Below are 12264 nucleotides of genomic sequence, written 5' to 3'. Positions count from 1 at the left end.
AAAAATGCTTTTTAGAGCTATAGACTTTTTTTTAATAGAATATCTTTTTAACTTTTATTTTTGGAAACAATTTACGTTCTTTTTGTGTAATTTCATTTAGGGCTGTTTCACTGCTGGTATTAATCCTCATAATATTGTTTGTGAATGTGATTTAGGTTATTAAATAGCTCTTTTATAATACCTTAATTAAATGGAACTATATTTTGATTTATGTAGTAGATGTATTTCTAAAGGGAGTTTTATGTGTAAATTAATTATTTTTAAATGTATTATGGGAAAATGTATTAAGTAGACTTGCTACAATATTTAAAGGGATACTTTTGAAATTAAAAGAATTTCCTGCAAATTTATTTTGTAAGTTAATCTATACAGTTTTGCAAGTACTAGCTGAAGTTGATATGTTAGCTTATTTAGTAAAACTAAAAACAGTAAATGAATAAAAGATTCTAAATGCCTAGTCAAATATGAACTATATTAGAACTTTGATTTCATTTTGACAGACTCTAACACGTGAACAGAAAGAAGGAGCCTTCTCTAATTTCCCTATTTCTGAAGAAACTATAAAGCTTCTGAAAGGTACTATGAATTTTAATGGATATGCAATTGAAAATCTAAATCTAAAAACTAGATTTTCTGACTGAAAGGAGAATATAGAAAGCATAAATAGCTCTTCTTTAATTGCAGTTATTTCTACATCATCCTTTTTGGTATTCAGGTCAGTTTTTAAATCTAAGGAATCATACATATTTGTCAAAAGTTTAGACCATTTAAAAAAAATAATTCCTCTTTGGGGTAGGAATAACTGTAAATGTCACTAGATTGTATATCTTTAGGCAGATGTTGAGGAAGCAGGATTATCATTTTCAAAGAAATATATTTTTTCCTAATTTTAGTCTTAAATAAATATTTCAATGAAATCTCATTTTACAGGTCGAGGGGTAACATATCTCTTTCCTATTCAAGTTAAGACCTTTGGTCCTGTATATGAAGGAAAAGATTTAATTGCTCAAGCACGGACAGGAACAGGAAAGACATTCTCTTTTGCCATTCCCTTGATTGAAAGACTCCAAAGAAATCAAGAGACAATTAAAAAAAGCCGCTCACCAAAGGTAACCATTATAGGGAGTAAAAGGTTTAAACATTACTGTAATGAAAAGGGAAAGAAAGAGTGTACTGGTTTTAAGTTCAAGTACCCCCAGAAAAGAAAGTTAGCCCCGTGGCATAAAGTAAAAATTTGAGTCCTAAAGCAAAAATTTGTTGATTTTTTTTTTTTTTAAACAAACAAAAATATCTTACCCTGACTGGTGTGGCTCATTAAGTTGGGCAAATTCCCTCAAATCGAAAGGTTGCCAGTTTTATTCCTGTTGGATCACGTGCCTGGGTTGGTGTTTGGCCCCAATCGGTTGGGGCATGAGTGAGGTGCAGCCAGCCTTTTGATGTTTCTCTCTCACACCCATGTTTCCTCTTTCTCCCTTTCTTCCCCTCTCTCTAAAAAATAAATAAATAAAATCTTTAAATATAAAATCTCAAGTAAAGCTAAAGTGAAGTAGTTACTGCATATAAATGTAATGTTTATGGACCCATAGATATCTTTGATAACTATATAATTATTATGAAGTCAGCATATCTAATTTTAGGAGTATTTACAGTTAGTATATCTAGTGAGCATTCTCTTCCCTTTTTCAGTTATGACCTGTGCTTTTACGCAGTGAATTTGCTAAAGAGGTATTCATTTATTTGGTCACTCAGAAAATTACCAATATTTTTTTACTGGTTGACTTTAAGAAGAGATTATAGAAATGATATTGCTGGTCCCTATGTTATTGGGGTAATGGAGATCTGTCTTAATGTATTAGTAGTCAAGAACAGAGAAGACCTAGTGAGATTTTAGCTTAAAATTTGACGTTTTTAGAATCTGTGTTTATTTTAAGATTCATAAAAATTAAGAAGAGCCCTAGCTGGTATGGCTCAGTGGGTTGAGCGCTGGCCAGAGAACCAAAAGGCCACTGGTTAGATTCCCAGTCCAGGCACATGCGTGGATTGTGGGCCAGGTTCCTGGTTGGGGATGAGCGAGAGGCATCCAGCTGATATATTTCTTGTACAGCATGTTTCTCTCCTCTTTCTCCTTTCTTTTCCCTCTCTCTAAAAATAAAATCTTTTTAAAAATGTGAAGAAGAAAAATCAGCATCGTAATTTGAAAAGATATGTGACTAAAAGTAATTTGCTCTTTGAGACTATTAAATGGTATTGTAGTATGAAAATAGCAAACATATGAATGTAATTAAGTCATAATTATCTTGGATCAGGTTGGCCAACAGGGCAAATCTTTTTCAGAGAATTCTGCTTCTCAGGTGAATTAAGTGAAAAATTGCAAGTACTAGAAATAGGACATAGTCTCAGCACTGCCTTAAAAAGCTTTTATGCTGAAAGGACATTACTGGGAATTCCAGCTCTACTACTTCTAGCTGTTTGATCTTGGGCAAGATTCTTCTTTAAGACTCAGGTTCCTCATTTGTAAAATTGGGATAATCTACCTCACAGGGTTTTTGTGAGGGTTAAATTAGGTAATTCATGAAAAGCACTAGAGCCTGGCACATGGTGAACATTCATTCATTCAACAAGTATTTTTTGAGTATCTGTTCTGTGCCAGGTACTGTTTGAAGAACATGGCATGCAATAATTTAAATGGACATAAATCCTTGCCTTCCTAGGACCTTAAATTTTAGTGGGTGAGAGACAATAAGGAAATACGTAAAATGTAAATATTTTATATGGTATAAATGCTAAGGAGAAACTGGGGCATGAGAATATGAAAAGAGGGTTAGGCAGCTCATTGAGAAAGTGAGTTTTGAAAAGAAAGAAGGTAAGGGAGGATATAATAAATATGAGGTATTGTTCTTGTTACTTGCGTTGTCTTTAAGTACCAGGACATTAATGTTGAGATTCCTAGTTTTAAATGTACCTTATAAAAAGTCTTCTCAATTTGAATTTAGACATCTCTAGAAAAGTTATCTTTTTGTTTTTTTAAACCTCTTTTTCAGGTACTTGTTTTGGCTCCTACAAGGGAACTGGCAAACCAAGTAGCCAAAGACTTCAAAGATATAACTAGGAAACTCAGTGTAGCATGTTTTTATGGTGGAACATCATATCAAAGCCAAAGTGAGTAAATTTATATGATAATAGCACAAAGATCTATTTGCTGCTTTAAAAATCTAAAGAAATAATAGGAAAATATATAGTTGATTTACATATTGCTGATATTTCTCTCTTCTCACAGTTAATCACATTCGAAATGGTATTGACATCTTGGTTGGGACCCCGGGTCGTATCAAAGACCATCTGCAGAGTGGCCGATTAGATCTTTCTAAACTGCGCCATGTTGTGCTTGATGAAGTGGATCAAATGTTAGATTTAGGTTTTGCTGAACAAGTTGAAGATATCATCCATGAGTCCTACAAAACTGGTATATCCTAATTCAAAATAAGCATATTAACAATTATTCTCTTACCTGAAAACTTAAGAAATTTTTATTTAGTAATTTTTACTACGTTGTCCCCAGTGTTCTAACAAAACTGAAGTTATTTGGTATCTCTTCTTTTCATGAACAAGAAAATACAATAGAATATTTTAAATAACTATTTCTCAAGCTTTTTTTGCTTTCTTCCATTATTTTTTATTGTCAGTAGTTAGATTACTAATTCATTTTATTGATGTTTTTGCTCATTGTTCCTTCTTAATTCTCACCTTCCTTCTGGGGTCAGTTTTCTTTATATTTTTCCTCAGTTTTGAAAGTTGAAAGTTGGAAGTTTTAATAATTACAATGAAGATTGTATATTCAAAATTCATGTTTTGAAATTTTCACTATTTTTTTGAAGTTTGGGAGGGATTTTTAAGAGCTGAGTACGTCATGGTATATTAAAAAAGCATTTGAATTCTTTTTGTTTCAGATTCTGAAGACAATCCTCAAACTTTGCTTTTTTCTGCAACTTGCCCACAGTGGGTATACAAAGTTGCAAAAAAATACATGAAATCCAGATATGAACAGGTTGACCTTGTTGGAAAAATGACTCAAAAGGCTGCAACTACTGTGGAAGTAAGTAGCTTTCCAGAATGATAGATTTTAATATTTAGTTGGTATTTTGAAATTTGTTGAAGCTAAACTTAAGTTTTGGGTACCACGTCAATCCATGTTTTTTTTGCCCTTAGTCAATAAGATACTTATGTAATTCTGTAGTCTGAAGCTGAAGAGCAGAATAGAATACGTAGGGAGAAGACGTGTGAAGAGGCAAACTCCAGGAGATAAACAAGTAGCCGAGACAGATTATAATGTAGAATGTGACACAGGAGGCGATCTGTATCAATACAGAAAGAATGGTGCTGGGATAATTTGTTAAAGCCTAGGTGAAAAAAGTTATGTCCTCATCTCATATTCTGTATGAAAAAACTTTCAAAAGATTTTTGAAAATTAAGCATAAAATCCTTTAAAGCCCATGTGGATGAACAGTTACTTGATTTCCAGAAAGGGAAGGCTTTTTTAAAAAGAAAGTCAAAAGAATATATTATAGAGAAAAAATTGATACTTTTGACTCCATGAAAATTTAAACCAATAATAATGTTTTTAAAAATATATTAAAGGTAGTATTTGCAATATTTATGATAGGTATGTATCATATATATAACTTTTCCATTTACTAGATCTACATATATGTGGATGCAGATAAATATAGGCTAAATGAACAATAGTATAATCTGTAAATACAATGTAATGGTTAGAAAGAATGGATTTGAGTGATACAAACTAAATTACAAAATGATATGTACAGAATTGTACTATTTTAAAAAAAACACAAAAATGCTAGATTTTTTAGGTATTTATATAAATGTACAGAGATAGATTGGAAGGATAAACATCAACTTAATAATTCTATGAAGGAGAACTTTTTAAATATAGGATGGTCAGAGGAAGCTTTGTATATTTTGTAATGGCTGATAGTTTTACAATAAGAAAGTAAAATGTATCAGTGAAAACATTTATTTTTTATATTAAGTGATTCTCTTTTTAAAGATTTTTTGTTGTTGTTGTTAGAGAGGAAGGGAAGGAGAAAGAGAGGGAGGGAGAGAAACGTCAATGCGTGGTTGCCTCTCAGGCGTGCCCTACTAGGAACCTGGCCCACAGCCCAGGCATGTGCCCTGGCTGGGAATCGAACCAGAGACCCTTTGATTCACAGGCCGGCACTCAATTAACTGAGCCGGAAAGATGTTTTCAAACATACACAAACATTGAATAGTATAAGGGATTTGATGTACCTATCACCAGGCTTTAAGAATGATCTTTTTTATACCTCCATACAGCCTTTCTTCATCACTATTTAAAGCAGCCTACTGCCCTGGCTGGTGTGGCTCAGTGGATTGAGCACTAGCCTACAAACTGAAAGGCTGCTGCCCAGTGAGGGCACGTTCCTGGGTTGCAGGCCAGGTCCCCACTTGGGAATGTGTGTGAGGCAACCAATCAATGCCTCTCTCTCTCTCTCTTTCTCCCTCCCTTCCCCTCTCTCTAAAAATAAGTAAAAATCTTAAAAAAAAAAAAAAAAATAAAGCAACCTACTTACCATATTATCTTCATGTAATTTAATATTTTTTTTAAAGGATAAGGATTCTTAAAAAAACCAGAAAGCCACAAAGTTATTACCACAGAAGACAATAATTCTTTAATATCATTAAATATCCAGTGTCCACATTACCCTACAAGTCCTTTTTTTTTTTTAAGTAGTTTGTTTGAATCTGGATCCAGATAAGATCCTTATATTATACTGGTTTATTGTCTTAAAGCATTTATAACCTGTAGATTTTTCTGTACATGTTCTTCCTTATAATATTTTGTTGAAAAGAATCAGTCGGTTGTCTTACAAGTTTCCCACAGTCTCAATTTTACTGATTTGCAACTCTTGGTGTTCTTTAACATGCTCCTCTGCCTTCGTTTTCCTGTGAGTTAATGGTTAGATTATTAATGGTTAGGCTTGATCAGATACCGTGTTTTTTTGTTTGTTTTTTTGAGAGCTAGGGAAGCAAGACTTGTAGATGGTAAACATGATTCTTAGTTTTCTTCCATATGCTTTTCTCTGTTTTCCAGGCGTTTAATAATTTATGTACATTTTTAAGACAATTTTGAGATATATGTTAAAATGCACATTTAAAATGTACAGACAGTGTAAGTGTTTTAACATGAACATTTCCGCAACAAAAATAGAATTTCACAATGAACACCCATATATGCTCTGGATGGAGGCTGTCAACATTTTACTATATTTGCTTTATCACATACCTACCCATCCCTATGTCCATTTTATTTCTTGATGCATTTCAAATTGCTGAAATCAGTGTACTTCCCTGTAAGTATTTTAACATGCATATCTTTAACTAGATATCAATATTTACAAAGTTTTTACTGAGGTAAAATTCTAATAACTGAATTTAAACCTGTAAAGTGTACAGTTCAATATCATTTAGTACATTAACAATGTTGTACAACCATCTCTTTAATTCCCAAAACATTTCATCATCCCAAAAGGAAACCTGTAACCATTTAGTAGTTGCTTTCTCCTTCCCTAGCAACTAGCACCAATCTACTTTTTGTCTTTATGGATTTACCCATTTGGATTATTTCATAGAAATATAATCATATATTATGTGACTTTTTTGTGTTTAACTCCTGTCACTTAGTGTGATATATTTCAGGTTTGTTCATATAATATTTATAGTGGTTAAAGATAGCGATTTACATACAAAATATGCAAAATTTTATTTTTTTATTTTTTAAAGATTTTATTTATTTTTAGAGTGAGGGGAAGGGAGGGAGAAAGCGAGAGAAGCATCAGTGTGTGGGTGCCTTTCGCACACCCCCTACTGGACACCTGGCCTACAATCCAGTCATGTGCCCGGACTGGGAATCAAATTGGCAGCCTTTTGGTTCACAGGCTGGCACTCAATCCACTGAGCCACACTAGCCAGGGCCAAAAAATTCAAAATTCTAAAGGTACACTTGCTTAGTTTTGACTAGTTCATACATGTGTGTATCTCAAACCCTTGTCAAAGTATAGAATATTATCATCATTGCAGAAAGTTCCCTCCTGCTTCTGCCCTCTCAATCCTTCATACTTAAGCAGCCACTGTTCTGATTTTTTTCCTACCATAGACTAGTATTGCCTGTTTTAGAACTTCATATAAGTGAAATATTATGTGTACTCTTTTTTTCAGGGCTTCATTCACCCAGTATATGTTTTGAGATTCATCCATAATGTTGCATATGTCAGTAGTTGGTCTCTCTTTTTCTCTCTCTCTCCCTCTTTTTCTCTTCCCTCCCTCCCTCCCTCTCCTTTCTTTTAGTTGGTTCCTTTTAATTATGCAATAGTGTACCACTGTATAAATATACTAAATTTGTTTATCCTTTTACCTATTGATAGCCATTTGTATATTGTTTTTAAATGGAGTTAGGCAGAATCATTGTTTTAATTGTCTCCCAGGAAGGCCAGTTCTTTAACAGATATAAAAAACTGTAGAAGAGAAATCATTTTTACTAGTTTTAATGAAATAAATATTTGGCATTTTGTTTCCTCAAAGCATTTGGCCATCCAATGCCATTGGTCTCAGAGGCCAGCAGTTATTGGAGATGTCCTTCAAGTCTACAGTGGGTCTGAAGGGAGGGCTATTATTTTCTGTGAGACCAAAAAGAATGTAACTGAAATGGCCATGAATCCACACATAAAACAGGTAAGTCTTTTTTCATGGTTTCTCTAATTGAGATTATAGGGATGGATCACTCAATAAAAACTTATATTGTCCTTTGTGGCCCAGGTTCAATAGTCATTTGTAGAATTGAGTCTAATTCAGAAAGAAGTTGTAGCCAGCCTCTTATGATCTGTTAAGTCAGGATAGAATTCTACTCATTTTCATCAGGTTTGTTAAGATTTTGCAAATGTGATCTTGAAAATAAAGAGATTGGAACATAGTGAATTTCTATGAGTAAGAGTGGTAATACTTTAGAGTTATGTTACAAAACAAATCACAAATACTTATTGAATGGGTGAATGAATCAGAATATTAAGTCCATGTCTTTTTTTCTTTTAAATTTTTATTGGAGAAAATTTCAGACATACAAAAGTAGGCAGTGTAATGAACCCCTATACATTCATCCTGTAGCTGCAATAATTATCTTTATTTCATCCAAATTCTACTCACTTCCCGCTCCTAAATTATTTTGATGCAAACCCCAGATAACATATGTCTGTAAATATTTGGATATGTGTCTCTAAAGGAAAAGGATTATTTTTTTAAACCCACAATGCTGTTATTTAAACAATTAACAGTCATTAATACCTTGAAATACTAATGAGTGTTCAGATTCTCAGTTGCCTCATAAATGCTTTGCCCTGTCTTACAGTATTTTTCTTGAATCTGGATCCAAATAAGATTCTTACATTGTGTGATTTCATTAAATCTCTTTAATATATTAATTCATCCTATTTTTTTTCTTGTAGTTTTTCACTGTTGTTTAAGAAGCCAAGTTTTTATCATCTAGGCAGGAGTGTCCAACCTGTGCCTGTAGGCCGCATCTGGCTGTGGATGGCTATGAGTGCGGCCCAGCACAAAATCGTAAATTTACTTAAAACATTATGAGGTTTTTTTTTTGTTTTTTTTTTTTTGATCACTTGTCACAGTGTATTTAATGTGTTACCCAAGAGAACTCTTCTTCCAGTGTGGCCCAGAGACACCAAAAGGTTGGACATGCCTGATAGACTGTTGCTTCCATGTGATATTTCCATGTGGTGTTCCTCTGTCTTCTGTATTTCCTGAAAATTCAGGCTTTTTTTCCTTATTTAGAGCAAAACTATTTTATAGGTGGTATACTTCCATTTGGAGTGTATAATGTCTAGTTCTTTCACTTTTTGTGATGTTAATTTAACATCCATTGATTATAATGCCATCGGTCTTTATGTCTCTTTGATTCTCTTTATTCATTTTTTTGTCTGTGACTTGTTATCTAGTATATTCCTGAGGAAAGACTCATGGAAACAACATTGCCTGTTACCAATAGTTCGATTGTAGCTTTATACCTGAAAATCATTTGACTGGATATAAAATTCTGGGTTCACATTTTCTTTCCTTTGTTATTTCTTTTTTTAAAGATTTTTATTTATTTTTAGAGGGAGGGGAAGGGAGGAAGAAAAAGAGGGAGAGAAATGTCAGTGTGTGGTTGCCTCTCGCACACTGTTACCAATAGTTCGATTGTAGCTTTATACCTGAAAATCATTTGCCTGTTACCAATAGTTCGATTGTAGCTTTATACCTGAAAATCATTTGACTGGATATAAAATTCTGGGTTCACATTTTCTTTCCTTTGTTATTTCTTTTTTTAAAGATTTTTATTTATTTTTAGAGGAAGGGGAAGGGAGGAAGAAAAAGAGGGAGAGAAATGTCAGTGTGTGGTTGCCTCTCGCACACCCTCTACGGGGAACTTGGCCCACACCCAGGCATGTGCCCTAGCTGGGAAACAAACTGGTGACCCTTTGGTTCGCAGGCCAGCGTTCAATCTATTGAGCCACACCAGCCAGCCAGCGCTCTTTCCTTCATTATCTTATTTTTTTTTAATTGTTTTTGGAATAAATCATACCATAAAAAGTCTGATGCCAGTCTGATTTTTTTTTTTTCCTTATAAGTGATTTCAGTCTTTTGCCTGAGCACAAAAGACCGTGTCCTTTTTTAAAAAAATCAACAGTTGCCCTGGCTGGTGTGGCTCAGTGGATTGAGTGCCAGCCTGCGAGCCTGGTCAGGGCACATGCCTGGATTGTGGGCCAGGTCCCTGGTTGGGGGCATGTGTGAGGCAACTGGTCAAGATGTTTTCTCTCTCACATCAATGTTTCTCTACCTGTTTGTCTTCTTCCCTTTCCCTCTCTCTAGAAATGAATAAATAAAATCTTTAAAAAAAATAAAAATATTTATACTAGAGTATATTTCGATGGTGTTGGTCATTTTTTTCTGGGTACACAGTGAACACGTGCAATTTCTAGTATTAAATATATATGTTTTTTATTTCAGCAAAATTTTCTTGAATTATAATTTTTTGATACTTAGTTTGATTGCTTTGAGGTTTTTCTTTACAGACTCTCCTTATAAGTATGTTGGCTCTTCTTTTCTCTATCCTTCACTTTATCTCAAATCCTTTTCATTTTTTTCTTAAGTTTTCAAAACTTACCATTTTTAAGGTATTATTTATTATGCTTACTCAATCTTGTATTTCTTCCAGTATAGTCTTCATTTGTGTAAAGTGTTTATCTTTATTTTCTGCTGTGACTTGAGTCATTTTACCTCAGTTCTTCTCGTTTTGGTATTTCTTGTTCTTTCGTATATCATTTTTTGAAAATGTTAGCTCATTCAGAAATAGGCTATACTTTTCATCTGTGTTGTGTACATGCCTTTCTAGAGCGCTTTCATTATTTGTGGTGATACTGGTCTGCTTACTCTTCCCCCACCCCCACTCCCAGTTAACTTCTTGGAATTTAACCGTTATCTTTTCTGATCCGTTTTTAGATGAAATTAATCTTTCTGAATTTTAGATGGGCAGGTGTATGTTTTCTACTTCACAGCTCTAGAGCTGCTGTTTCTGTTATTTTTGTTAGTGTTTAAGAATTTGGTCTATAAATTGTATTGTAATTAGGAGTTTAAAAAGAAAAGGTCTCCCACTTTCTCAGTTCTGGCTGTCTTTTCCCTTGCTTTTATCTGGATTTTCTTTCTCTCTCTCTCTCTCTCTCTCTCCCACCCCTCCCCCCCTCCTCCCGCCCGCCCTCCCTCCCTCCTTCTCTCTTCCCCTCACACTCCCTCCTTTTCTCTCCCTCTTTCTTTCTCTCTCGTTTGCTTCTGTAATCTCTGGCATCCTCAGTTTGGATTCTGCAGCAGTTTCCAACAGTTTCTCCTCAGTGTGGGGCCCTGTCCTGGCAAGGAAGCATTGGCTTTTTCCTTATGGGGGGGTCCAGGCTACTCCAGCCTCTTTCAGACCTTACCTCTGGCTCCTCACAGTCACCCTTGAATAGGTAAAAACTCTTTCCTAGTCTCAGCTGTTAGTCTCAAATTGGCCTGTTATGCTCAAAGGAGTATCTGTTCTTAGGACTAGCACATTTCTAGGTGTTATCCTTATCTGCTCATATTTTGGAAATCATTAAAATACCTTGTCACTTAGTTTTGTCATAGATGTTGTCTGTGGATTTTTAATTTTGTTATCCTTTTAGCTCTCTTTGTTTTTATGTGGAAACTGGCAATTCAAAGGCTACACTCTCACCATCTTTCCCAGTGTATTTAATTAAAGTAATCGTATAGTTTTAGGTTTGTATCCAGTGTAAAGAGAGAGATGCTGAATAGTGTTGGAGCATAGTTGACTTACCTTCCCTGTTATTGCTTAAGAACACTCAGCAGCAGCTGTCTTGCAGAAACTATTGCTTTATCTTTTAGGGAGGAATTACCTTGTTGCAAAGGTTGGGTGCGATCCCCTCTTACTGGATGATAATCATTTTCTGTGGTTGAGAATAATGCAGGTTTTTCCTCCATTGGTTTGCTATGTAGATAAAAAGTAGTAGTAGCATATCATAATGGGTGATTCAAAATTTTATGGACTACTGAAGGAGCTTAAGGATTAGTTTTTATATTTTTATTTTAAAAATTTAAATTAATTTTTGAGTCACTTTTCACCAGAAAAATGTCTTCTGAATTCTAAACAATTACACACACATGCACACGTGTGCGCATATACACATGAGGACAAACTTTTGGTCAATAATTTATTCATAAATTGGAGACCTGGTAACCATCACTAATACCATGACTGTATTATGTCCCACTTAGGACTAGTTATCAAGTGAAAAATTAGTGTTGTATCAGATTTTTAAAAGTGAATTTAAAAAATCCACTATGAAGAACTGTTCAACTTAAACGATGTTTGCTTATGGCTTTTTAAAAAATAAAATAATGCTTCCTTCCTTAAAACATTTACAAGTAATTTTTAGAACTAAATAATTAAGTGGTATTTTTCCCTGGCTGGTGTGGCTCAGTGGATTCAGCAGCCAGCCTGCAAAGCAAAGGGTCACTGGTTCAACTCCCAGGCAGGGCACATGCCTATGTTGCTGGCCAAGTCCCCAGTAGGGGGCACTTGAGAGGCAACCACACATTGATGTTTTTCTCCCTCTCTTTCTCCCTCCATCCTCCTCTCTAAAAATAAAT

The 12264-nt window shown here is 34.4% G+C and overlaps 1 protein-coding gene across 3 annotated transcripts in view; it reads left to right on the top strand.

Annotated features, from left to right (window-relative positions):
• Positions 1 to 12264, top strand: part of DDX50 (DExD-box helicase 50) — a 32907-nt gene that overhangs the window by 6356 nt on the left and 14287 nt on the right. For all 3 annotated transcript variants that reach the window (XM_054572690.1, XM_054572689.1, XM_054572691.1), the window contains 6 exons: positions 501 to 576; positions 931 to 1109; positions 3042 to 3159; positions 3278 to 3463; positions 3948 to 4093; positions 7618 to 7767. In XM_054572690.1, coding sequence (XP_054428665.1) covers positions 501 to 576; positions 931 to 1109; positions 3042 to 3159; positions 3278 to 3463; positions 3948 to 4093; positions 7618 to 7767 — 855 coding nt within the window. The remainder of the gene's footprint in view (positions 1 to 500; positions 577 to 930; positions 1110 to 3041; positions 3160 to 3277; positions 3464 to 3947; positions 4094 to 7617; positions 7768 to 12264) is intronic.

This window comes from Pteronotus mesoamericanus, unplaced genomic scaffold (assembly GCF_021234165.1).
Source record: "Pteronotus mesoamericanus isolate MK-2021 breed Mesoamerican mustached bat unplaced genomic scaffold, CSHL_Meso_final contig_24, whole genome shotgun sequence".
Classification (NCBI taxonomy): domain Eukaryota; kingdom Metazoa; phylum Chordata; class Mammalia; order Chiroptera; family Mormoopidae; genus Pteronotus; species Pteronotus mesoamericanus.
Note: the sequence above shows the minus strand (reverse complement) of the source record. Positions and strands in the feature narration are given on the sequence as shown.